This window comes from Perca fluviatilis, chromosome 6 (assembly GCF_010015445.1).
Source record: "Perca fluviatilis chromosome 6, GENO_Pfluv_1.0, whole genome shotgun sequence".
Classification (NCBI taxonomy): domain Eukaryota; kingdom Metazoa; phylum Chordata; class Actinopteri; order Perciformes; family Percidae; genus Perca; species Perca fluviatilis.
In genome coordinates this window covers 38,527,030-38,554,682 of record NC_053117.1, presented here as the reverse complement: position 1 = coordinate 38,554,682, position 27,653 = coordinate 38,527,030, and the positions used below count along the sequence as shown (strand labels likewise).

General features: G+C 43.2%; 2 protein-coding genes across 3 annotated transcripts; one reads left to right on the top strand and one right to left on the bottom strand.

Moving 5' to 3' along the window:
* Positions 1 to 1,505: 1,505 nt before the first annotated feature.
* Positions 1,506 to 5,063, top strand: zgc:77112 (uncharacterized protein LOC406459 homolog). Of its 2 annotated transcripts, XM_039802694.1 has the most exons (3): positions 1,526 to 1,557; positions 1,675 to 1,751; positions 3,750 to 5,063. In XM_039802694.1, exons 2-3 carry the CDS (start codon positions 1,738 to 1,740, stop codon positions 4,609 to 4,611), a joined length of 876 nt encoding a protein of 291 aa, XP_039658628.1. In that variant the 5' UTR covers positions 1,526 to 1,557; positions 1,675 to 1,737; the 3' UTR covers positions 4,612 to 5,063. The 2 variants fall into 2 exon arrangements, with proteins under 2 accessions (XP_039658626.1, XP_039658628.1); XM_039802692.1 differs by having other exon boundaries at positions 1,506 to 1,751.
* A 4,257-nt stretch (positions 5,064 to 9,320) lies between these two features.
* LOC120560325 (phytanoyl-CoA hydroxylase-interacting protein) lies at positions 9,321 to 26,943 on the bottom strand. The gene is made up of 5 exons (XM_039802691.1): positions 26,748 to 26,943; positions 16,321 to 16,497; positions 13,046 to 13,220; positions 12,114 to 12,231; positions 9,321 to 10,974 (listed from the first exon to the last, which is right to left on the bottom strand). The coding sequence occupies exons 2-5, from the start codon at positions 16,495 to 16,497 to the stop codon at positions 10,428 to 10,430; spliced, it is 1,017 nt and encodes a 338-aa protein (XP_039658625.1). The 5' UTR covers positions 26,748 to 26,943; the 3' UTR covers positions 9,321 to 10,427.
* Positions 26,944 to 27,653: the final 710 nt, after the last annotated feature.

The window sequence follows — 27,653 nt, the reverse complement described above, 5'->3', positions numbered from 1 at the left end:
TTTTTTCTCCCATCCAGGAATGTTGTGTGGACTCGCCAGACCTTCCTCTGCAGCGCTGTGGAGGAGGTTTCATGTAACGCGCGTTCCTCACGTACTTTGCAGGGATTCTTGAACAGCTTCCAGTCGGCTGACTGCTGTTGATTTGAAACCGGGCCCCCTGCATCCCACATACTGACGTCAGTCGATGATACCGACCCTCTCTGGGGGCAAAGATCTTTTCAGGACAGGAGCGGTCTGAGAATAGAGCCGCTGTGACTCCAGTAGTTTCCACAATGCAGAGTAGAGTTACACACAGTACTGACTGAACCGGCACGGTTAGGAGGACACAATGCAGATCCATTTCCTTTTATTCCAACTTTAAACTATGTCCCCCAAAGGAAAACTTCTCTTTTATCTAAAAAAAAAAAAAAAAAGAGATACATTTCTGTTTGTTCATCTCACTTCAATTTGTTTTATTATTATTTCTTGTGGTATTCTTGCACCAAAAAGTTTTTACTTTCATTTTGTTTTATTAAAAAAATAATTTCTACATAAATAACCAATCCGTCACAAATAAAACATGTGCAAAGAAGACCAAAAAAAAAAAAAAAAAACAAGGGGCTCATAAAGTGTCTCCCTTTTAACATAGAGTATGATTTCAGTTTAATATGTAACAACAAAGTATCAAATAACAACATAATATACACATATACACATCAACAAAGACAACAAACAGAGATGGAAAATGGAGAAAAGAATATGAAAGTTAAAAATCAAATGATAAATACACCAACGATAAAAGAAGGAAAAGATGGAATATAGCCTGACAAGCCAGAGCCACATCCAGATGTTGGGGTCTGGGAGCTCCCGATTGGCTGGGCTCAATCCGAGGGGCGGGATCAACGGTTGTCTTTCAAATTCCCCTCTGCACGCGATAGGATAGCACTACAACCAATCAGCAAAACTCCAAACACATCTTCCTTTTTTAAGAATGACTGTGACAGTCAAAGACAGAATTAGAGTACAGGTTTTTAACTTTGTCTTTTACGTTTTGTCCTCTTTTTTTTCGCTTTTTTTTTCCATGTTTGCCGCTTTGTTCACATTTTTACGTTTCACATTTTTGTCGTGTCTTTTTGTCTTTGTTTTCTGCTTTTTTATTTTTATTTTTGATGCTTTATTTCAACTTTTCTGGGGTTCTTTAATGTTTGACCGTTTTTTTGGGGGGCGTTATATTTTTTTAAATTTGACGCTTTTTTTCACATTTTTCGACAGCTTTATTTAAAAAAATGTCTTTTTTTTTTTACATTTGACGGTTTTTTTCACATCTTTTTTGGGGCTTTTTTTTTACATTTTTACATTTGAACTTTTTTTCCCAAATTTTTCGACAGTTGCTGGAAATGATCTGAAATTTAAACTAAAGGAGGCTAAAACAACATTATAACAGAACCAGAAGACGTAGCTGATTGGTCCAGAGAGGGGATGGGGGGCGGGGTTTAACGGAGGTATAAATAGGATGCTGTGGGACATTCAGAGGCATGACTGAGACTACACACATCAACTTGCTGCTCATGGGAGTTTGTAAGTAAGATTTAAAATATATTTGCCAATTCCTCTCGCATGTATCAGATCAATGATTTGACAATATTCATCAAAATACTTTCAAAACAGACATGCATGTTTTTCTCTATTTTAAAGAACTCCAACCACAACATTGAGGATAATATTCCCAGCGCTCAGCACCAGACTACCAGGACAGAGATGTCCAGTACAACGTAAGCGCTTAATGCAGATTGTGTAGTGTGTAGTGATTCTGTTGCTGTGATGTGTGCATTAGTCTTGCAAGAGTGAACCTTAATCTTGTGATGCATTCCGTAATGCATCTCGTTAAAGGGTAAGTTCAGTTTTTTCAACCTGGACCCTATTTTCCCGTATTTTTTTGGGTCTAAGTGTCTGATGGGAACAACAATCTTTGAAATTGGTCCAGTATTAAGCAATACAACAAGATGCAATGTAACTTCAGTTGGCAATTGCGCACCTTCAGTTTGCGTCCACTAAAAGTTTTTGCCGCTGACAGACTCAGATTATTATTCTAAGTGTCTGACAAGATTATGGAAAGGATCCCTACAGAGATAGACCTTCTTGTTAAAGAGTAAGATCCTTTTAGTTTAACATGAAACAGCCCCGAAATCACCATCACCAAACTCCACCAGACTCCATGTAAATAATCAGGACTTTTATCATCGTAAAACACCCTTCATTCAAAGTCAACAGAAACTAAATAAAACTATGAAAAAGCCGTCGTGGTTCATCTTTCCACTGTTCCAACAATCACCACTCTGGTTTGGTTGAAATAAACCCTTAATTCACCCATTTACATGTGGAGATATGCTGGCTCTATACATGCTAAAAGTCCTGATTATTTACATGGAGTCTGGTGGAGATATACTGGCTCTATACACGCTAAATGTCCTGATTATTTACATGGAGTCTGGTGGAGATATGCTGGCTCTATACACGCTAAAAGTCCTGATTATTTACATGGAGTCTGGTGGAAATATGCTGGCTCTATACACGCTAAAAGTCCTGATTATTTACATGGAGTCTGGTGGAGATATGCTGGCTCTATACACGCTAAAAGTCCTGATTATTTACATGGAGTCTGGTGGAGATATGCTGGCTCTATACACGCTAAAAGTCCTGATTATTTACATGGAGTCTGGTGGAGATATGCTGGCTCTATACACGCTAAAAGTCCTGATTATTAACATGGAGTCTGGTGGAGATATGCTGGCTCTATACACGCTAAAAGTCCTGATTATTAACATGGAGTCTGGTGGAGATATGCTGGCTCTATACACGCTAAAAGTCCTGATTATTAACATGGAGTCTGGTGGAGATATGCTGGCTCTATACACACTAAAAGTCCTGATTATTTACATGGAGTCTGGTGGGTTTGGTGATGGTGATTTCGGGGGTGTTTCATGTTAAACAAAAAGGATCTTACTCTTTAACAAAAAGGTCTATCTCTGTAGGGATCCTTTCCATAATGTTGTCAGACACTTAGAATAATAATCTGAGCCTGTCAGCGGTAAAACAGAACTTTAAATCGACGCAAATTGAAGGTGCGCAATTGCACATCACACGTTACATTGAAGCTTGTTCTGCGTCTCGCTTAATACTAGAGGTGTGAATCTTCACTGATCTCCCGATTCGATTCGATTACGATTATCATGTCAGCGATTCAATTCGATTCAATATCTCGATGCATCACGATGCGTCACATACATGTTTCTATTAAAGCCATGTAGGATATTTAATTCATAGCTTTCCAAGCTTCAAAAACGAAACATTCTGCAGTGCTCTAATACTAAATAACTTGGATACATAAAACTATACAGCACTGAGCACATGGCACTTCCTGAATGTGCAAAACATACCAGAATATATAAACAGAAATGTTGTCAGGCCTACATTAAATTGTAAACAGAAATAATCGATTATTGCCCAGCCGATTATCGATGCAGCATCGTCCACGTCCACGATTCGATGCATCGATTATTTGATTAATTTCAACACCTCTACTTAATACTGGACCAATTTCAAAGATTGTTGTTCCCATCCGTCACTTAGACACTAAACATGGGGAGAAAAACAGAGTTACCCTTTAATGCCCCTCATTAATAACAGCACAATTGCAATATTTACACAAGTTTAATCACACTTCTAGGGCAGCGGTCTTCATTGAAATCCCTGTTTCTCTCTCTTGGCAGTTTCCTGCCGCCGGCCGGCCTCAGGTCGATGGCCCAATCTGCCGGACTTGCGGAGATTGCCGTCAGGCTGTGCTTGAACCAACGTGAACATCTGTGTCCTCACGTTTGGGTCCCCATCCTGAAGCCCCAGCGCCCCTGCATCCGTCCTCCAGTTTCAGACATCTTGAGCCAAGTCTATCTGACCCCCCCGCTCCCGTTCTCCTTGGACTCGGACGACGACTCGGACGACGACCTTTGGCTCCCGGTCAACAAGAACAGGCGCGTGATCTTCGCCGACTCGCGGGGATTGTCCCTGACGGCCGTGCAAGAGTTTTCCGACGAAGAGGAGCAGTCGGACCTCAGCCTGCTGCCGTCGCTGCGGGGTTTGGGAAGCATGACGGGGGACGGCTACAGCTGCACCGTCAGCACCTGCTGCCCAGGAACTCGGCTCAAACTGGGCTTCCCGCAGCCTTCCGCCGATTTCAAGGCCTTTCGTGCCAAGCTGGCGGAGAGCATGGTCACCCTGGAGAACTGCAGCGTGACTGAACAGGCGCTGCGAGGCACGGTGCGAGTCAGGAACATCAGTTTCCAGAAGGACGTGCGTGCGCGCGTCACCTTTGACTCGTGGCAGAGCTACAGAGATGTGCCGTGCACGTACGTGCAGACACGCTTCGGAGGGCCTCAGACAGACATCTTCGAATTCAACATTGGCGTTCCAAAAGTGCTGGATGCCAAAAGGAAGATAGAGTTCTGTTTGAGTTATTTGCCAGCAGGGCACAGCGAGCCCTTTTGGGATAATAACAACGGACAGAATTACAGCATTGCCGTGTGTGTGAGCTCACATCTCTGTCGCGGGAGGAATCCAATGTCTGCAGTGTGCTAGAAGACTCGAAAAAGACTTCATCTCCCATTTAAAGACGCTGAGTTTTATGACCTCCCTACTCCACAGCAGACAGGAGGCAAACATCATTTCACTAGCTCCTTTACCTTGTCGTACGCACCAGCCCACTGTGAAATAGTTCTCTCGTCGCGCCTTGCATCCTAGCCACTGAACGCTCTATGGTGATTACATCAGGAAAGTGATGAGCCATCGTACCCTGCATGTGTAGGTGTGTGAGGAAGTTGCCAGCGGAGAACCAGCATCTTTTTATTTGAGGTCAGGCCTGCTAACTCAAAGTGCAGAGATTTGTCGATTAAATCAACTAATCGATTAGTCGACCAAATCATATGAGTGTTGTGCCTGGCATACACTAGGAGACACTAGTCTCGCTTTGCCAGATCTTCCTCCACAGCGCTGCATAGGAGGGTCTGCCTAGTCCACACAGCATTCCTGGATGGGAGAAAAACATGCTCTGGTTTATTGGCATTTCTTTAAACCAATCACAATCGTCTTGGGCACCGCTGAGCGCCGGACGGAGCCACGTTGGCTCTGCAAAATAGCCTCGGGAAGGAACTTGTTTTGTTGGAACATGTGTACGTTCAAAAGTTGTTTTAGTCGTGCAACAGAGAACTCAGATTGGACAGATAGTCTAGCTAGCTGTCTGGATTTACCCTGCAGAGATCTGAGGATAGTCCTCAGAAATCCACCGGAGGTTAGAACACCAACACAAAGGAAAACCAAGGCAACTAAATGAGGGACATCTGGCGCACTTTCAAGGATGTCGACTAAGAAGACACAAAAAGACTCTGGAAAGACTAAAGTGTGACACCATCTTCCATCTAAAGTCACTCTGTCATGATGTCACTGAGTTTTTAATCACTGAGAAGATTTCACTACCAAGACTTCAAATTTACGATATCAAACGAAATGATTTTGTCGAAACGTCAAGACGGGAATATGACTGATTTTAAAAGTTCTGTGACCACCTTACTCCCAGTGGTGTAGTCTAATGTATTGTAGTGGGTATACTGTACTATCATAGTGGGGGGGGGGGGGTCTGGGTGTCCTCCCCCAGGGAAGTTTTGAGCAACGACTTCATTCCCTGCATTCGGATACACTTTTATGCACCAATTTACGGTGGAAATCTCTTTATTTAGCCTATGTGAAGAAGAAAAACACACATGACAATTCAAAATATACCATAAATATAATGGAAAGTATGTTGTTGCGTGTCATTGGGCATTTTTAAGTGGGTATACGGAAATCCTGGAGCTTTCTTAGTGGGGTATACTGCGTATCACATACACTACACCACTGCTTACTCCAAACGATTGAGACGACAGGAAAAAGACTCTCGTGATTTCATTAGGGATGTCCAGATGTACAGTACAGGCCAAAAGTTTAGACACACCTTCTCATTCAATGTGTTTTTTTTATTTATTTTCATGACTATTTACATTGTAGATTCTCACTGAAGGCATCAAAACTATGAATGAACACATATGGAATTATGTACTTAACAAAAAAGTGTGAAATAACTGAAAACATGTCTTATATTTTAGATTCTTCAAAGTAGCCACCCTTTGCTTTTTTATTAATAAGGGAAAAACTTCCACTAATGAACCCTGACAAAGCACACCTGTGAAGGTAAAACCATTTCAGGTGACTACCTCATGAAGCTCATTGAGAGAACACCAAGGGTTTGCAGAGTTATCAAAAAAAGCAAAGGGTGGCTACTTTGAAGAATCTAAAATATAAGACATGTTTTCAGTTATTTCACACTTTTTTTGTTAAGTACATAATTCCATATGTGTTCATTCATAGTTGTGATGCCTTCAGTGAGAATCTACAATGTAAATAGTCATGAAAATAAAGAAACACATTGAATGAGAAGGTGTGTCCAAACTTTTGGCCTGTACTGTATTCTCATTATTTTTTAACACGTCTATAGTTATTCGGTGACACAGAGTTAGACCCTTTTGACTCCACACAGAAACAGCAGCGCGTGCGGCATGACATCACTTTCTTGCAGCGACGCTATTGGTTAAATGCCGGCAAAGTAGAAGCAGCTTGAAGCGGAAAGCGCGAGTATGTCTGCGGTCTGGAGGTGAATTAAATAAAAAATAAGGAACATCCTGGATCTGTTTTTTCGCTCTTCTTTATTCTTTTTTTATATATTATAGAAGTATCGGATCGGGACTCGGTATCGGTAGATACTCAGAGTCTGAGTCATTTGATTTTGAGTATCTACCGATACCGAGGGCAAAAAAACCTGATCGGGACATCCCTAGATTTCATTCCCATATTGGAAATTAATCTGCAACAGTGGAGTCGCTTCCAAAGTCGTTTGGCATGAGGTCGGCATAATTGAAATGGAATGACTTACTCATCCTGGATATGATCCAGATTTTTCTCATACATAAAACATAAGTCCGGGGTAAAGATGAAGTGGATTTTGTTAGGGGATTTTTTTTTTATTGCATTTGAATTTGTTTTCATAAATGTTGTAGACATCTTTGTTAGTGCTTTGTATAAAAAAAAATATCTTAAAAAACGGATCGTTGCATTCACTTTTCATTTCCATTTCTCTTTCACATTCAGTTTTTTTTTTTCAGTGCTCGTTCTCTCGTCATGTGCTACATTCTGGCCGGTCACCAGCGCATGCATTACTGTTTTGCACCAGGGACCAGAGGGATCCCTTTCACTTTGGCCCTTTCTGGGATTCCCATATAGGTCAGAGATTACTGGGCAGGGTGTAACCGAAACCCCACAGCAAGAGAGAAGCTAACCTTAGCTCAGCGCTGTTTATAGAGCCGAGGCTCGCTGTCACAGAATGATTGAAGGGAAATGTTTGTGATACCATCATGCCTGTCACCTTCCTCCTAAAACCCCAACACGCTCTACGGCCCTGCTTACGTTGTCACATTGCGCCAAATTATTTGCAGTAAAAGTCTGTCGTGCAACATTTAGACACTGAGTTACAATTTCCAAAATTATAACTCTTCAATGAGCTTTTTAAGAAGCATAAAAGCATTTTGGCCGGGAAGCTGAAAACTGGAAAGATACAATGTGAGTTAGTTTTAGACATTTGGCAAAAATAAGACAAAACATCTGGCGGTGACTTAATAGAGAGATTTTTATAGAGAAAGTAAATCTGTAATGTTTTAAAAGGGGCATGCTTCTAGCGTTTGCACGTTCAGCTTGGATCAAACTAATTTCTCTGAGAAATCACATCAAACTTGTACAACATAAACACAAAATCAAACACATCTTAAAGGGGAACTATGCAGTGTTTTTTTATTAGCTTAATTTACCTTAACTGAACAGCTTCGGAGTCATTGGAATGGTTATATGACTTTTTTTTGGGTTGAATGGTGGTCGTCTCACTTCCCCCTAGCACCTGTGAGCGGAAAAACCACCCTTGCAACTTTCGGCCGGCGAGCCTCAGCATCAGGAAGTATGGCGTGCTATCAGGTCTCGCCATGGAAAGAATTGCTTCACGGCACTGCACATGTTAAACAAACGCACATACGCACATTCAGGAAGCGGCTAACAAGGTAGAGATGGAGTTTTTCACACTATCGTCATGGCTGAGCCGGCTAAAAAGAAGCAGAAAGCTCGGAAAGCATCGTCGGAGGAACAGAGGAAGACTGGCCGAGAGAGGAGTCAGACACGAGTAAACATAGGAGCTGTAGGGGAGCGCTATAGAGATACCTGCCAGCAAAAAGCTAGAAAACAGAGAAGAAATGGCTAAAACTGCATAGCGCCTCTTTAAAGGGTGACTACCATTTTTTTTTTCTCAACCTGGACCCTATGTTCCTATGTTTTTGTGTCTAAGTGACTGATGGGAACAACAATCTTTGATATCGGTCCAGTATTAAGCGAGATCGTAAGTTAATAGCTACAATGTAAGTTAATAGGGCAATTGTCCAGCTTGTATTTACCTTTACAAAAGTGCTCGTTTTGCCACTGACAGGCTCAGATTAATATTAACATTATAGAAAGGATTTCTAAGGAGATCGACCTTTCTGTTATAGAGTAAGGTCTCTTTTTTTAAACATAAAAACATCCGCGAAATTGCATTCGCTAAAGCCACCAGACTCCATGTAAAATAACAGTAATTTTAGCATCGTAAAATACACTTCTTTCACCGTTGACACAATGAAAAGCCGTTTTGAGTCATCGTTCCACTTTTCCAACCATCACAGCTCTAGTTTGGGGTAAAATAAACACATAGTTTACTGATGTACACGTGAACATGTGTTGGCTCCATACACGCTAAAAGTATTGTTTTTTTAAATGGAGTCTGGTGGGTTTAGTGCTAGCGACTTCAGAGCTGTTTCTGGTTAAACAGAAAGGTCTCAAAGAGGTTTTAAAGGTCTATCTCTGTAGGGATCCTTTCCATAATGTTGTCAGACACTTACAATAATAATCTGAGTCTGTCAGCGGCAAAACGAGCACTTTTATGAAGGTAAATACAAGCTGGATAATTGCCCTATTAACTTACACTGTAGCTATTAACTTACGATCTTGCTTAATAATGGACCGATGTCAAAGATTGTTGTTCCCATCAGTCACTTAGACACAAAAACATAGAAAAATAGGGTCCAGGTTGAAAAAAACGGTAGTTACCCTTGAAGGAATGAAATGTAAATTTAAAAGAAGAAAAATATATACACACAATGAAGCACAGATGACTCTGGACAAATAAGGAGCACGGATATTTTCCAGCCTTCTAAAGCTTTCTATCATGTCTTTAATTATGTTTTGTTCAGCCGTTACGGATGTATAGTGTTTCCAGCTGTGAACATGATGCAGTTCTGCGATACGCATTGTTAATCTTCTATTTAATACTCACTATTCTATTTCAGGCAGGGGGCAGGAAGAGGGGCAGCAGCATGCATGCACCGAGAGGTGGGCTGTTTCCACGGTGTCCTAAAGCAGGGGTGGAGACAGATATATACATTCGGGGCTTAGCCCAAAATCTAAGGGGGGGGTTCCGGGGGCATGCTCCATTTACGGCAGCTATTTGCACAATTCTTTTTTCAAGCCATTTCATAATAAAATGCCTAAAAATCTGTACATCATGTAGGGAAAACACGATAGTTGCTGAGGAAAAGAATCATCCTGTAGAGCCGACATCCTGTTTTATATCTAACTGTCACACAACTAATGTTGAGGTTGTAGAGCGGAAGGATTAATCAGTTTGTCAATTATTGAATTAATCGACAAACTATTTTGCTAATCGATTAATCGCACTTTTTCCTTTAAAAAAAGACTACAAATTCTCAGATTCCAGTTTGTTAAAAGGGAACATTTTGTAGTTTCTTCTCTCCTCTAACCCTAATCCAGAAAATAATCGACGGATTAATTGACAATGACAATATTTGTTATTTGCAGACACACAAAATGACTCGTTTCACTATCAGAATCGGATCCGATATCATTTCAAACGTATTCGACATCTTCATCGATAATGAAAACAATCGTTAGTTGCAGCCCTCGTCTGATGTTACTATTTTTTAGGTTATATAACGTAGGTAGGGTAGGAATTTGGTGTAAACAGCACTACTGATCTTGAAACCAATTTACAGTAGAGTTCACAAAATGAACAGCGATATATTTGCCCAGTAACAGAACTTTTGCTGCATTGATTTGGTCCAATCAGAGAGACAGAGTGGAAATGACACAGAGTTGAAGTTATTTAAAAAAAAAAGAAAAACATTTAGGGCTGGAGCCCCAGAAGCCGCCCCCCCCCCCTACACACGTTCTCCAATGTTTTGTCTTTCAGTATTTGTCCGGTCCGTCCTACATCTCGCTCAGCGTCCCACGCTGATGTTGCACACTTTGCAGCTCGGGTCTTTCTTGGCGTTGGCTGTGGTCAGGCTCATGAGCTGGTGGTGGCCGCGGATCGGCTCCACGACGCCCTGATCCAAAGGAACCGGCTCTGTGAAAAGCACCTCCAGGATGACGTCGCTGGCGTGGCAGTACAGAGGCTCCTCCCCCGGTGTCTGCGGCGCCGTGTACGTCAGGAAAGGGTTGGACGCCAAGTCCAGCATTGGCAGCCGAGTGCGACAAAAGTTATCTCCCTCTGAGCCCACGGGAGCCAGCACCAGCACCACGTAGTGGTACGCTGTGTACATACAGTAGAAGTCTGCGAAGTACAGCGAGATGTTGGGGTTCAGCAGGTGTCCAGCGGGGATCTGGAAACGCAGCGGGCCGTAGGGGGAGTCCTGGGGAGGGAGGCCTGTATCAAACTCTGTGTTGCAGCTGAAGAAGACGCCCTGCAGTTTGCCGTTGATCGGAGAGCCGTGACTCCCGCTGATGTCTTTCAGGGCCGGACGCATCAGGCCTCCGCATTCCCTTCTATACTCCAAGATATGAAGAGAAAAAGGAGAATTATACCTCACATTTTGGGAAATACCCTTTTCTTGATGTGGGTTTAATGAGGAAAATCGATATCAATCTTATGTCTGTACGCTGAATTTGAAGCTACAGTGAGCAGCTGGTTAGCTTAGCTTAGCACAAAGACTGGATACGGGGAGCCTGGCTCTGTCGGACTATATAAAAAATCTGGCGGTGCAGTTAAGTTTAGCCGACAAAGGATCAACAGTTAAGTTTAGACACGACTAGTTAGGATTACAAGAACGTTTGTGGTTTGGGTTAAAACACCGGTCACCTTAAAGGACAATTCTGGCGCAAAATGAACCTAGGGGGTTAATAACATATGTGTGCCGAGTCGACCGTTCTCTGGGACATGTTTTCATGCTAATTAAATGTGTCTCTAGCTTGAAACAAACTAGCGAAAACCGGTGATTAAACACTCCTGTCTTTATAATCTATGTTTTTAATAAACTGTCTGTACGCTTACAAAGTTCTCAATGCTTCGGTTTACATGTAGGGACCCTCATTATGCTACCGTTGAAGTGTGGTGATATTTTGAGCCTTGTTAGTGGTGTAGAAATAGCGATTTACCCTCTGCCCCGAAAGGTAGCATTGACAGCTACTCACCGGTTTGCGGTAGCTTGTTTAGTTTCAAGCTAGAGACACATTTGATTTGCCTGAAAACATTTCCCAGAGAACGGTCGACTCGGCACACACGTTATTAACCCCTAGGTTCATTTTGCGCCGGAATTGCCCTTTAAGTAGTACTCCTGGTATACAAACAACTGTTTCCTGGGTGAAAGTCTTGTGTTTTCCTCTTAACTTCTTCTGGCATACCCTCCCATCCTGCCCTCTAAAGTTTATGTAATGAGCACGAAACCGACATGTAAAACAATGGTGGTTTCACAGCGGGTAATGTGCCAGTCATTGGCCGGGCGCAGTACCTATCTGGAGTCTTGACGTCACCGTGAGATGCTAGGCAACCAGCGGGCCATAGAGGTGCTGGTATAGGCACATTTTTGTTGCCACTGGACAGAGCCAGAGTAGCTGTTTCTGTGTGGTTTAAGTGCTGCTGGAATTGCTTTGGGCGCAAAATTAAGAGATAAGGATGCAGCACTGACCTGACATAGTCGAAGTAGTCTGGGTGCTGGTTGCGATAAAACACAGAGAATTTCAGCAGCCTCACTGCTGAGCCCGTGGCCTTGTCGAGGAGCTGCTGTAGGTGTTCCATGGCGTAGTCTGCAAAGTGGATGGAAAGGAGTTGTGTAAAATATTAATGCCTACTCTGTGAAGTTGTGCTTATTTTATACTCTACTCATACTCTATATAGTCTTGCATCTCCAGACCTTGCTCCACAGCGTTGTGGAGCAAGCTCTGGCTACACCACAGATGCATTCTGGGATAGGAGAAAAACTCTCTGGGTTGTTTGCATTTCTTTAAACCAATCACAATCGTCTTGGGCGGCGCTGAGCTCCGGACGCAGCCACGGTGGCTCTGCTAAATAGTCTCGGGAAGGAACTTGTTTTGGTGGAACATTTGCACCCCGCAAAAGGAAACGCCACATCCAATATTCAGCTGATTTAAATAGCTCACGTTACTGCATTGTGTCAACAGTTAACTTCCTTTAATATTGGATGTGGCATTTCCTTTTGCGGGGTGCAAATGTTAAACCTCATTGGCTCTTACCAGTGTATCTCTGTGTGTACTTCGTCCACAGCAATCCCACCAATCGCTCCCAAAACCTCCCAGTTAGAGAGGAAATGCCCTAAACATATTCTTAGTAAATCTTTACAATTATCCCCCGAAAGAACCAAGCAGGCCTGCCTTGTTGCACCATCCAAATTTTCTCCAAAACTTGACATTTTCAGCGTGTAGCTCGCTAGCTCGGAGTTTGTTGTTGTTTTCCGAAGAGAACGGAGTTCGGGAACGGCAACACACAGAGAGTGGACATTACGCCGGATGTCAGGCTTTATCCTGGAAATGTACTTCCGTTGATCCAAACTCTACTCTATATTTTACATGTAACTTTAGCAGTCAGGTGTGTAATCCTCACCCCCGGTGCAGAACTCCACCACCTGGCTCCACTCCGACACCAGGTAGTCTCCGTCTGGCTGTCGGACAGCCGTCTGGACAGCGACGCAGTACTCTGTCCGCGGGCTGAGGAACCAGTGTCCCCTCACCGCCATGGGGAGAGGCACCGCCTTGGCCACCAGCTTGGTTGGCACATCCTGGAGGACAAAGGAAACAGGAAGGAGTTGACGTCAGGGGCAGGATGCAAGGCGAGAGAACAGGCTGCTGTGTGTTTAATTTACATGTCAAAGCAAATTTAAATGCGATTGTTGAGTCTGACAGCTCCCTCCATAACATTTGCCTTACTAGCATAATATTCCACTTCAAGCCCAAGCTTCTGTAACTAGGATACATCTAATCAAACCGGCAGCTTTGTTTTGGCCAAGGCCTCTTAGAAGCACAGCTAATTACCAAAGGCTCAGAGGGTCCATATAGCCATGGCAACACCTCTGATGCAGGTTTGTTTGTTGCACAGAAAGCATATCCTGCATTCAGGAACAACTCACTCAGTCCTAGCCCTGCCTCGACTTCACAAAGACACTAATAGGCCATAATTACAGTTAATATTTAGCATCTGAAGTGAAGGGAGATTATAAGTGTTAGACTTCAGCTACTTGAGCTTAATTTAGACACCAAATTGATCACTTAAAGACAGGGGCTCAGCCCAAATCAAGGGGGACCAGGGGCAAGCTCAAACTTTAGCCCCCTCTCTCTCCACAAGCTAGCATTGACACCACTGGATTCCTCAGGTTTCCAAGTTTCATATGATAGCAATATATTCACTATAGCTCTAACACTGAACCGGCTACGGCCTCTGAAAGACAGTAAAGTCGGCCTAAAACATTCAGGGCTGCAGCCTGCTTAAATTCCCTATATCACGCTCACTTTCAGGTCATACTTGTATTTTGAGTTTCTACTAGAACATGTTTACATTCTTCAATGTTCAAAAAACACTTTATTTGACTCATTGTCTGTCTGAATATACTTGCATTCACCCTCCGTCTGAAACGCTCCATTTTAGCGCCTGTCTCTTTAAGACCCACTCCCGAAAAAAGCCCAGACTACTCTGATTGGTCAGCGTTTCCGGGTCTTCAGCAGCGGTGCTCTTAGCGTCTCTGCACCGTCATTGCAGCCGGGGGATGACTGTAACAGCACTGTAGCAGCACTTTCTACCTATGCATACTGTTGGTTTAGCACTTTGATACTTTCACAGCATTTATATAGCCCCTCGATATGCTTTATAATCAAAAAAAGACATTGGGATCTTACTTTTTACATTATGGGACCTTTGTGTCACTTTGTTCCCTCGAGATCTCCTATCTGCTTTCAAAATAAACTCACAGAGGTCAAGCCAGGAGATGATAGGAGACAAACCATAATAACCATCATAACATTTGGTCTGGAACAACGTGGTAATAATCAAAACTGGCCATTGCAATCCACCTCAAAAACCTATTATAAATTCCTTTACATCAAGAAATTTGCACCATAAATTGATGCAGAAAAGGCACAAATTCTTGCAGAAAAATTCACCAGAATGCAGAAAAATAAGTGACGCTCAAAATTTAAATTTTGCTCAATAGTGGGGATCTCAACCCCCACAATGTTGAACCCAAAGTTACGCTCTTGCATGCAGTATATTTGTTTATCACATGAAAATATACAGTATGTTAAACATGGCAGAGATCTAGAAACTGCAGATGGAAAGTAGCTGGTAGCTAAACGTCGTACAAACCATCTCCTCGCACCGTTTGAAATCAATCCTCCTCGACAAATCGATTTGAAAACAAAGATACACCATTTGATTGCTGCTTTATCTTTGTGATGTATGAAATGTGAGTATTTTGTTAACATGGAAAAATGTTCTGTGCTGCATATTTTTTTTTTTTTTTTTTATAAAAAATTTATTTAAGTGGGGCCCCCTGGGTTTTGGTTTTTTTTGTTTTTTTTTTTTTTTGGTTGTTTTTTTTTTTTTTTTTTTTTTTTTTTTTTTTTGTTGTCGTGTTCAGACTGATGCAGAATATCATCAGTTAGACCTCTCCGTTAACCCAACTAGACCTCAATAAAATGCATGTTTTCCTTTCTCATTTAGGCTGCCCGCTACTATTTAAAGGAGACCTATTCTGCTTTTCTGTATTTTCTGTCACATCTATATTGTTTCAATGTCAGATGTTAATGGCAACTTCAAAGCTTCAAACAATGAGGTAATTATATTTAAAAGAAATCCCTCTGAACCGGAGATATTTCACTGTTCTGAACGCTACAGTTTCAACAGTATTTTCTACTCTTGACTCCTTCTCATGTCATAACTAGCTGGTTTTCTCTAGAGAGGCGAAGTCCTTTCCCTTCCGGAGGACCACCATGGGAGAAAATATGTGTGGTAGGTATTTTGACAGTGTTGAAGGGTAACTACAGTTTTTTTCAGCCTGGAGCCTGTTTTTGTGTCTAAGTGACTGATGGGAACAACAATCTCATTGGTCCAGTATTAAGCCAGATCGCATCAGTCGGCAGCGGCGAAACAAGCTACAGTGTAAGTTAATAGGGCGATTATCCAGCTTGTATTTACCTTCACAAAAGTGCTCGTTTTGCCGCTGACAGACTCAGATTAATAATCTAAGTGTCTGACAATATTCATGTGGAGATTACGGTGATATGGAGACCACAAGATACACGTACGAACCTTAAACGGTATAAAATATGTCTGGAATATGAATACAAACACATGGATTGGACAGACACAAGGGTGTAACTTTGGGTTCAACATTGGGGGGAGGAGGTTGAGATCTCCAACTATCTAGGGAGGTCACGGGACATGTATGCATGTATTCAAACAAAAGTGACAAAAACAGAAATAAATTGATGAAAAAAAGACCTCCCGAAACAATCTACAAAAACATTGAAAAAAGCTATAAAAAAAATTGTCCAAAAAACATTCATAAAAAGGTGACAAAAATGTGGAAAAAAAAGTGACAAAAACCTCAAAAAAATTATGGAAAAAAAAAACTTAAACAAAGCAGCAAAAACTAAGGGTGAAAAAAACCTTGAAAAGGGCGACAAAAACTTTTTTACTTATTAAAAAAAGATCCCCCCAAAAAATTTAAAAAGGCGACAAAATGTCGGAAAAAGCAACAAAAATTATTGAAAATGTGAAAACACTTTGGAGAAAGCCCAGTTTAGATGATAAGGGGAGGGGGGGAGGTTGTTTTACGCCTATGGACAGACAGATATACATCCAGAGGAAGCTACATGGGGTCCCACCCTGTGTTTGAAGCGGTTGGGGTCTCTGCTCTCTTTGCGGCTCAGGTCGATGAAGAAGTGCGTGGCTCTGGCGCTGTCCTCGGGGCTCATGTCCCACATGATGCGGAAGGAGTCGCAGGTCACCTCGCAAATCTGGATATTGCACGGGGTGGCGAGAGGGGCGTCCATTTCCGTCATCTGCCATTAAACCGAGAGATCAGAGTTGCAGTTAGAGTGTAAATCCCTGTTATACCGCTGCTTGAGAAAGAGGCAACATCTGCTAAAAGAGATTAAATCAACAAATCCCTTAAACCATACAACGATATGGTCGTTTATTCCTACTGCCGTTTAAAAAAAAAAAAAAAAAAGACCCACAGGAGCGTTGCATAAATTAGCGCCCGTAGTGGTGGCAGGAAATTCAATTCAATTTCAATTAAATTTTATTTATAGTATCAAATCACAACACAAGTTATCTCAAGACACTTTACAGATAGAGTAGGTCTAGACCACACTCTATAATTTACAAAGCCCCAACAGTTCCAGTAATTCCCTCAAGAGCAAGCAGTGCGACAGTGGCGAGGAAAAACTCCCTCTTGGGAAGAAACCTGGGACAGACCCAGGCTCTTGGTAGGCGGTGTCTGACGGTGCCGGTTGGGGATGCGATGAACAGTGGCGATAATAGTCACATTAATAATGGAACGGTGACTTCAAATGGTAGTCGTAGTAGTTCATGTCATATCAGGGCGCTGCAGGGCGTTACAGGATGTAGCGCGGCCCAGCAGAGCATGGATGGATGTAGCAGGAAGCAGCAGGGTTCAGCAGGACGCAGCAGGGTTCAGCAGGAAGCAGCAGGGTTCAGCAGGGTTCAGCAGGAAGCAGCAGGGTTCAGCAGGAAGCAGCAGGGTTCAGCAGGACGCAGCAGGGTTCAGCAGGAAGCAGCAGGGTTCAGCAGGACGCAGCAGGGTTCAGCAGGAAGCAGCAGGGTTCAGCAGGGTTCAGCAGGAAGCAGCAGGGTTCAGCAGGAAGCAGCAGGGTTCAGCAGGACGCAGCAGGGTTCAGCAGGAAGCAGCAGGGTTCAGCAGGGTTCAGCAGGAAGCAGCAGGGTTCAGCAGGAAGCAGCAGGGTTCAGCAGGGTTCAGCAGGAAGCAGCAGGGTTCAGCAGGACGCAGCAGGCTTCAGCAGGAAGCAGCAGGGTTCAGCAGGAAGCAGCAGGCTTCAGCAGGAAGCAGCAGGGTTCAGCAGGAAGCAGCAGGGTTCAGCAGGGTTCAGCAGGAAGCAGCAGGGTTCAGCAGGGTTCAGCAGGAAGCAGCAGGGTTCAGCAGGAAGCAGCAGGGTTCAGCAGGGTTCAGCAGGAAGCAGCAGGGTTCAGCAGGACGCAGCAGTGTTCAGCAGGAAGCAGCAGGGTTCAGCAGGGTTCAGCAGGAAGCAGCAGGGTTCAGCAGGAAGCAGGATGACATTGCAGGGCACCGCAGAGCTTAGCAGGGAGTGCAGCAGGACCACGGCGACAGCTCCAACCAGGATCTTGGTGGACTCCAGGGAGTAAACCAAGGGGGTAAGCTTCGCTTCAGAACTCGAACCTCCGATGGCGCCATTTTGTTACTACAAAGGTATCACTTCCCGTTAGCATTCCACTGATCACCTTTTTTTTTTTTACGTCACTTGACTGCGAATAACTTTACATCTGAAGCGTTTAAAGACTCTATTTGTCCGTTTTTTATTTCTAAAGAAACACGACAATGTATAAAAGGCTCCATTACCTTGTACCTCACGTTATGGCTCCGTAGCAGACGCTTTTATAACAATAGGCTAACGATTGGGTCATAACCACGAGACTTACTGTCACACAGTAGAGGAATTACCGTATAGTACAGGAGAAGCTCACAGGCAGTTTGGACTTCTATTATCTGTTTAGGTTTAATGACTAATGTTAACTATCATGTTAGTGATCAGTAATTAGCCTGTGCCCATGTTATCTCCTTACATATACCTACGCTCTCCGTCTCTGTAAGATTGGGAATGATTGAGATTTCTCTCGGCACAGCTACCAGAAGACTTCACACTTTCAGACAGGTTGCTCACGTCACATTTACGTTGTCTCTCTCAGTTGGAGGCTGCTCAGTAACGCTAGAGATCACCGGAAAAGTGCTTCTAATATCCTTCACTGGTCTCCGTCCAGAGCAACGGGGTCTATTGGTCCATTATATATATGTCAATGGAGTAAACTCCCCAGAAGCTAGGATTAATAACAAGCATTTCTGGGACGGGATGCACACAAATGGTAATAGAGAGGGAGAGGAGAGAGCACCTCAGTGTGTCAAAGGAAGGAAGGAAGTCCCCCGGCAGTCTAGAACTATAACAACATAACTAAGAGAAACGGGTCATCTTAACCCGGTAAGTTTACCAGAGAGACTTGCAGTCACTCTGAGAGTCCTGGCCTCCGGTTGTCGGCAAACTTGTTCAGGCCTCCTGTTTTTCCGCTTTGTCACGCAGCGCTGAAAACAAAACGAGCCGTGCGCAACCTCAGCTCGCACGCCACAAAACCCGGCGCGCGCCGGCAGGATATTACGTCATTTTGACGTCACGATGGCGCGCACCACCTTGGATGCGGCTAGTATACCGTACGTTTTAACTGTCACTAACCCCCTCCCCCAAACATCTTGTCGGTGAATGGCTGGAGTGGTTTGTTGTATTTTGGTGCACAGCCTGTGCCCCTAGTGTTTGTTTTGAGGTGTCAAGTAACAAAGTACAAATACTTCGTTACCTTACTTAAGTAGAAATTTTGGGTATCTATACTTTACTGGAGTAATTATTTTACAGCAGACTTTTTACTTCTACTCCTTACATTTTCACACAATTATCTGTTCTTTCTACTCCTTACATTTTAAAAATAGCCTCGTTACTCCTATTTCAGTTCTGCTTGTTTTCATTCCGGTTTGTAATTGTTAAAAAAAAAAAAAAAACGCAAAATCATCATATCTTCCACTCCATGAAACACATGTTAATGCTCAGTAGTACACACATATATGGTTCTTTAATGTATTTGCATTGTACTAAAATGCGTTAATTTTCAATGGGCAGAAATGCAGCTGAAACCGGTGCACCCCACATTTTTCAACATTAACATTTTAACATAACATGTTGTTTTTGTGGAGGTGGGGTAGCGCACTACAGGCCCCTGTGGCGTGGCCTACGCTTTTGTCCTTAATGGCATTACTTTTATACTTTAAGTAGTTTTAGAAACCAGTACTTTTACACTTTTACTTGAGTAAAAAGCTTGAGTTGATACTTCAACTTCTACAGAAGTCGTTTTAAAACCCTAGTATCTAGACTTCTACTTTTAGTAATAAATGGGAATACTTTTGACACCTCTGACGAACCCCTGCATTGTCTCCCGAGACCGGGCTTTTTCACGGTGTGTTCAGGGGGCGGGCAGCTAGCCTATGATTTGAGACAAAAATGAATGAATTGCGCCGAAACCATGCAGGAACTCATAGTGCACCTTTAAATTGTATAATTTAGAGATACAAAGTGGACAGTTCAGAAACATCTGAATCACCTCAGACAGAATCCAATTAACCTTTCATTTAGGAATCTGTGGTATTCACTGTCCTGCTCTTTTCTCCCCCCCGTCCTCCCGCCTTTCTTCGACCTTAACTGACATTTTCCATCATTACACAACTCGATACGCTTCGTGGATTTCATAATCCACCTACAGCAGTCTCCCAGCAACCACCACAACGTCTGCAGCCTCCTTCGATCTTCTCCTGTTATTCTCAAAAAGAAGGCACAGCTCACAAACAAAAAACTAGGGCTGCCTCCTTCTGAGGCGATTAGTCGAGTAGTGGGTCCTGTTGGTCTCAGTCGACATTGTTTAATCCTTTTCATGCTGAATGAATTATTTCCAAGAAACTTATGAGCTTATGAGATCTCTGGATAAAAGCAAGATGTAAAGTGATGTTTTTGCATGATTCTTTGTAGAGCAACTCAGTTTGACTGCATTCATTTATTTTATTTATTTTTTAGTCTTAACGACCATTTAAAATAACAAAGGTTTGTCGATTAAATCAACTAATCGATTAGTAGACCAAATCGTGTGAGTGTTGTGCCTTCCAGACACTAGAAGACTCTGAAAAGACTTAAGTCTGACACTGATAGTCTGTACATCTGACTTTTATTTTCAAAATATTCCGACTTTTTTCTCTCCAGGAATATTCAGACTTCTTCATACAATCATTAAAAAACTCTATCTACCGACTATACAGATATTCGTTTGTTGGGTATGTGTTTGATTTTCAACTTTGGGATTCAAATATTCGGGGTTTTTTGTTAAGTTTTTCCTTCAATACTGTAATTAAGTGGAGACATATTCAACTTCTGGAGAAACGCAAACCCCTAATAAGGATATAAACATGTTTTAAGCCCCCTGAAAGGTTATTTAGACCTCTTTTTTTTTGGGAGTGGGTTGTCCTTCAGATTTTTTCAAGGGGGACAAATCTACATCTGCTAATATTTTAATATTAAGATATCTGCGATATCTTACAGAGACATACATTTTTACAGTTTTGAACATTTTAAACATTTTAGGTATGCTTGTTTGATATATAATGTGTTATATGATCTTGCCCCCCCCCCCCTCCGCTGCATGACTTCATCCAGAGACTTGAAAGCGGAGGAAGTACACGGGCCTCTGTAAAAGGAGACTGTGTGATACCATTTAGACGCACCACTTTTGGACAAAACGTATTGTCAATAATAGGTGGTAAACTCTGGAATAGTTTGCCCCTTATAATAAGAGAGTGTCCTACATTCAACACTTTTAAAACTCATTTAAAACAGTGGCTTCTAGAAAACCAGAGATGCACTCATTTTTAACAGTCACACATTTCTTTATTCATACACTTTCACTGGTAAATCGAATGCAGTATAGAGGTGGAAGAATAATGTCTTTGTCATGCATCATGCATTTTTGTTTTGTTTTGTTTTGCTTGTTTGTTTTGTCTATGTCACTACTATGTGTACCTTTTAATGTAATGTAGTGAATGAGCGCTGTATGACTGCTGGTTGTCTTTGTTAGTCTTATGTTACCTGCCTAGGGACTGCAGATGGAAAGTAGTTATTTTAACTAATTCTGGCATATTTACATGGTGTTTTTATACAACTATGTTCATAAATATGCATGGTCTCTGTCAAATAAATCAATAAATAAAATAAATAAATAAATATCTGGTGGGACATATCCCCTGCATCCGCCCTGAAATCTACGCCTATGCCTCTTGGATGAAGTGCACATCTTTTCAAAACAGCTGAGCTAAGTGAACACCTTGCAGCTCGAGGGAAATCTCGCAGCTTTGGCCAGAAACGGGGGAGGTTTAAGTAGGTTTCAGCAGCAGCAGGTGATGTACGATCATATTTCCTTTTAGTTCGCCCATCAGTGATTCGATCCAGGCTGCTGCACACAGCCTTGAGTGTCGGGCTGGGGGCAATCTGTTGGTCAGTCCTCTGTCTGCCTGTGTTTGATTAGCTGTCACCATCCCTCTCACAAATTGATGGTAAGTCCCTGCAGCGTGTGCAAAGTGGAGCCTCAGTACATAGCTTTTCCTCCACAGTTTGCTTGTAATTGCTTGTAATGCATCTTAAATGTTTTATTGCAATCATCCGATTGCAGTTCTAATTCTGCCCCTCATATTGTTGTTCTATTGTCATATTTCTTTAGTCTTTTGGAGACCCAAACCGAAGGGAAGGGTAACAGTTGGGCTTTATATATTTTAGGCTTAGATTGGCGATTGGATCGTATATCAACGATTGAAGAGATGATCGACGATTGTTTTTTCCGATGCCGATATTTAAGCGTTTTTAACTAACTTACGATCGGATCTAAGATGTTAAAAATAATATCTAGAATCTGCGCCCTACTGTTCTTTTAGGGATGTTAATCGGTCGTGTGTTCCTCCCTTCTAATGCGACCCACAGGTTCATAAATTAGCGCCCTCTAGCGGTGGCAGGAAATACGACCAACAGGAACATTGTCCTAACCTGACTCCGCCAGATGGATCGCTTCGCATTTGCTCGGCATATCCATCTGGGAACTTTCCGTTGGAGAAGTTTTGGGATAGGGCGAAAAAATCCTGGTTAGCTGATTGGATAAACCATCTGTCTATCAATGTTGGTGATAGACGGGCCAAATCAACCGATCAGATGAACGTATGACGTACTAAGTAACCTGACTCCGACAGATGAATTGCTTCGCATTTGCTCGGCAGTGCCGTTTTTTAGTCTTCTTTCAATGAAGGAATACTTTTTAATTCGGATAAAACTTAGCTGCGATAGCTACGCTCATCTCATCCGTGGAAGCCGCCACATTGTTTAGACTGAACAGTTCCAAATTTTCTCTAATCTCAAGATGTGGAAAACTGGAGCTCGCCAGATCAGGACGGTCTCACGAGGCTAACGTTGTCCTTCCTCATATCTAAACGTAATAGTCGCGGTGTAAGACATTACATTACATGTCATTTAGCTGACACTTTTATCCAAAGCGACTTACAATTGCTATATATGTCAGAGGTCGCACGCCTCTGGAGCAACTAGGGGTTAAGTGTCTTGCTCATGGACACATTGGTTGATGTATCGCAGTGGGAATCGAACCCAGATCTCCCACGCCAAAGGCACGTGTCATATCCACTGCGCCATCACCACCCCCGAATTTACGTATACATTAAACGTTAAAGACACGTCTTTAACGTTGAAAAACAGTCGCAGTTTGGTAACGTTTAGGCACCAAAACTACTTAGTTAAATTCAGATAAAAAGATCGTGGTTTGGGTTAAAATCTTTGTTACGTTACTTAACTTCTGGTTACGAAGTTCCTTAAAGTATAAAAAAACACTGTTTCCTTTTATTTTCAAACGGGACACACACCCCAGTCTCCTGGGTGAAAGTCTTGTGTTTGTTTGACCCAAACTTAGGAGGAAATTGGCGCTCTTATACTTCGCTAAATATGAGTCATAATTGCTCCTTGAACAAACGACCAATGGGAGCGTTTTAAGGGGGGAAGACAGTCTCCTAAAATCCCATGTGGCCCAAACCACATTCGTAATGGTTTAGAACTGCCACTGCAATCGTCTCCTCCAGTAATACTCATATTTTCTCCTTATTTCTCCAGCATCTCAACATCAGCGGAGCTCTTTGCTCGTTTCCCTTATCAAAAGCGCTCTCACGCTGAGCAGCTAAATCACAGATGTGCCTAAAAATAACCCTAAGCAATTCAGGAGAAACAATCATAATCTGTTTTTTTGTCGTGATCCTGCCGATGCCTGGCGCAGTGTCATTGTCTGACTCTGAGGTCTGTTATTTAAGGTGTTCTCCCGTCGTCGGCATGATGGACAGGCTGCAGCAGCTCATTAAAGCCTCTGAACTGTGAAATTTGTGCGCTGGATCGTTCACACGGGGGCCATGCAGGGAGAGAGCAGCGTCATCGTCATCACGCACACACGTGTGTTTCCACGCGCCAGTTTTCCAGCCAGCTGCACGCTCTCAATTTTCTAACCACGGTGTCTTTTCAGAGCCAGAAAAAACTGGGGCAAGAAAGAAAGAGGGCATTCTCACAGGACAAGTCATCAGCCCCCGTGTCTCTGCGTGTGTGTGTGTGTGTGTGTGTGTGTGTGTGTGTGTGTGTGTGTGTGTGTGTGTGTGTGTGTGTGTGTGTGTGTGTGTGCTCCACTTTTAAATCGAGTAACTTACATGCAGTTCAAACGAAGGTTTTCACACCATTCACACAATCCTGTAGCACTGATCTAGGAATCTGCCTGTGAAAGGGAAATGTGAGCCAATTACCTCTGCTGCAGCACTAGCTTTCAGCTGCTCCAAGTCAGGGTCTAACTAATAATTAAAAGACTTATAGTATGAATCATAATTTATAGAAAAGGGATGGGACAAAATATCAATACGGCAATATGTCGTTGTTCCTTCTTTGTGCGATACGATAATCGATACGCTGGCGCCAAATATCAACGTTTAATGAATAAAACAAGGCACTCGGAAGAGATTTCCCTGCTCCCAGCATCGCTGCTTCATGGCTCCTGGAGGCGGCGCTCAACACATGAACGAGGGAAAGTTGAACAGAAGCAGCAACTACGACTTATATTTAGGTTCATAGCGTCAGCTCCCCCTAGTGGCCGTAGTAGTTATGACGGAGCAACGCAGGAATCAAGGTGACGAAGTATAAGGGCGCTGACACACCAAGGAGATTATCGGCCGTGGGACGGTCTGGCGAGGTGACTCGAGTCTGTTCGGTGTGTCCCGTGCTGTCGTCAGTCTGGGGGGGCGCTGTCGGCGTTCATTTTGGCCGACCTGACATGTTCAGTCGGCGGCAGGGCAGTAGGGACTCACCCGGAAATGGCGAGCAGGAATGAGGGGACTAGAGTCTCTCAAAATCTGATGAAAATCTTTTAAACTGACCTTTGTTGATCTGAAATGAAGACAGATTCAGGAACTGCATCACGGTCTATTTCTCTCTTAAAATGTTTTCAGAGACATGTTTCGGTGAACTATTTTAGTACAATATGAGATATCGTATTCTGAACGAGCCGCCATGACAGTCTGGCTTTGAATTTCTGGAGAAAACAAACCCATGTGACGCGTTCGTCCAATCAGCTGCCGGTTTTCATTTCTTAGGCAACAATACAGATTAGCTAATGTTAATTAACTGCTGCTATAGAGATATATTACGTCTAGTCTCGTCTCGTCTTGTTGGTGTGTTCTGTGGCACTTTTTGGACCTTGGGGAGACTGATCATTTCGACTGGCTTTTCTGTCAACGGTCGACCGTCGGCTATATGTGTAAGCAGCTTGAGAGCGAGTAGCGAGAGTATTTGAACTTGTTTTGGTGGAACGTGTACGTTCAAAAGTAGTTTTAGTCGTGCAACAGAAAACTCAGATTGGACAGATAGTCTAGCTAGCTGTCTGGATTTACCCTGCAGAGATCTGAGGAGCAGTTAACCATAAATCCAGCCGAGTTAATAGCGCCAACACAAAGAAAGAGGAAGGAAATGGACATATATCGTATGGTTAGTGTTAGGTTGTAAAAAGTTAAAACTATGCTTATGTATTATGTTTTAAATAATAAATTGTATGCTGCAGTCAGGTTATGAAAATAGGAATGGAATCTAGAATGACTAGCCTACTAAGGTAAAAACAGCTGGTTATTTCTCTCCCCCTCTCTTCCTGTTTCTTGCAGATAGATTAGGTTAAAACCAACTATTAACATATGAAGAGAAACGTCTCTTTGAGTCTCCAACCTCCTGGTGCCAAGTCTGGGTTAGAACAAAGGAAATGCAAACTCTGTAAACTTGAATATAATCAGCACTACCAGGATAAACAACCTAAGTCTGTGACCTGAAATTCAGAGGTGTGTCCTTATCCTGAGAGACAGGAATAAATGTGGGATCAGGAGAAAGATTCGGGGCTGTTTTTATGTACAAGGAGAATCATGGATTCAGTCGGCTGTCAGCTGCAGTGTAACATTTGTTTTGTCATGTCGCATGGCTGCAATCTGTTTCCCGACAAGGGGAAGCATGTTTTGCAGTCTGCTACTGGCAGTGTTTTATGTTTTATGTTTGATTGTGTTTTGACTGTTTTCACCGTGTTGTTTAATTAAACCTTTTGCTTAATCTTTCAATTCGACCCCAGCCTCTCTCCTCCCTCCAGAAATCAGAACGAACACGTCTTTTAGAGATTCTTAACATTAGGTACTCTGTGATTCCCCACCCCTATAATAGAAGTGTGCACATTTGGGCTGCGAGTGCTCCGTTAAGATTGCCACGCTCGCTGTTTATCCGTGCGAGGCAGCATGATAAAAGAAAGCTGCTGCGTTCATTCATATGGAGCAGAGCCGGGGCACTGAAAGCAACTCTGTGCCTCAAAGTCATTTCTTTTGCTCCAAGGAGAATACTTTGCACATTTAGATGGTCGCACAAAAGGCAAGGAAGAAAAGGCACAATCTTTCTCAGAGCATGTTTTAAACTAAAGGGCTTAAAATGGCCAATTAGAAGGAAAACAATAATCAATTTTGCGTGAATTTCAATAAACACCCTGTTCAACAGATATTGTGTGACTAAAACCAAGCATTAAAATGTAAGTAAATGAGCATCACATGAAGCTGTTAATGCTGCTGTATGAAACATCCTCGCAGTGTCGTGTGAAATGGCATCAGTTGGGATGTAACAAATGTCCAAGGTTGTCAATGAATGTCATCACACATGACTGTGTGCATAAAAGTCACGCATTAACACCGTAACTATTGAATTCATCTGACTTTAGCTCTGAGAAACGCACACATGAAACGCAGCATCACAGCTCGAGGTCGTGTGATCGTACACAACTTCATGACAGATGTATTTTCTGAGCGCTGCGAGCATCGGTACGTATGATTGGCTGACTGAGAAGAATCTCTTACTTGTGTGAGGCAGTGAGAGAAGATCGCAGCCACGGCCGGGATGGGAGAAGATCGTCTGCTGCAGTCGATGACAGATCCCCCAGGGAGGCTGATTAGGAGCTGAGACCAGCACACAGGCTCCTCTCTTACAGTCTGGTTCGCTCTCTCTCTCTTTCCGCTCTCTCTCTCTCTCTGTCTCTCGCTCGCTCGCTCTTTCTCTTTCTCTCTCTCTTTCTCTTTCTCTCTCTCTCTCTCTGTCTCTCGCTCGCTCGCTCGCTCTTTCTCTCTCTCTCTCTCTCTCTCTCTCTCTGTGTCACACAAACACTTCCTCCCTCCCTTACTCTCTCCCTCCCCTTAGTCCTTCCTTCGCTCCCTCCCTCCCTCCCTTACTCTCTCCCTCCCTCCCTCACTCCCTCACTCTCTCCCTGCCTCCCTAACTCTTTCCATCCCTTACGCCCTCCCTCCCTCCCTCCATTACTCTCTCCCTCCATCCCTTACTCTCTCCCTCCCTCCCTCACTCTCTCCCTCCCTCCCTCCCTAACTCTTTCCATCCCTTACTTCCTCCCTCCATTACTCTCTCCCTCACTCCCTCCCTCCCTTACTCTCTCCCTCCCTAACTCTTTCCATCCCTTACTCTCTCCCTCCCTCTATCATCACTCCCTTCATCACTCACTTCCTCCCTTACTCTCTCCCTCCCTTACTCCCTCCCATACTCTCTCCCTCCCTCCCTTACTCCCTCCCATACTCTCTCCATCCCTTACTATCTCCATCCCTTACTCCCTCCCTCCCTTACTCCCTCCCTCCCTTACTCCCTCCCTCCCATACTATCTCCATCCCTTACTATCTCCCTCCCTTACTATCTCCCTCCCTTACTCTCTCTCTCTCTCTCCCTCCCTCCCTTACTCTCTCCCTCCCTCCCATACTCTC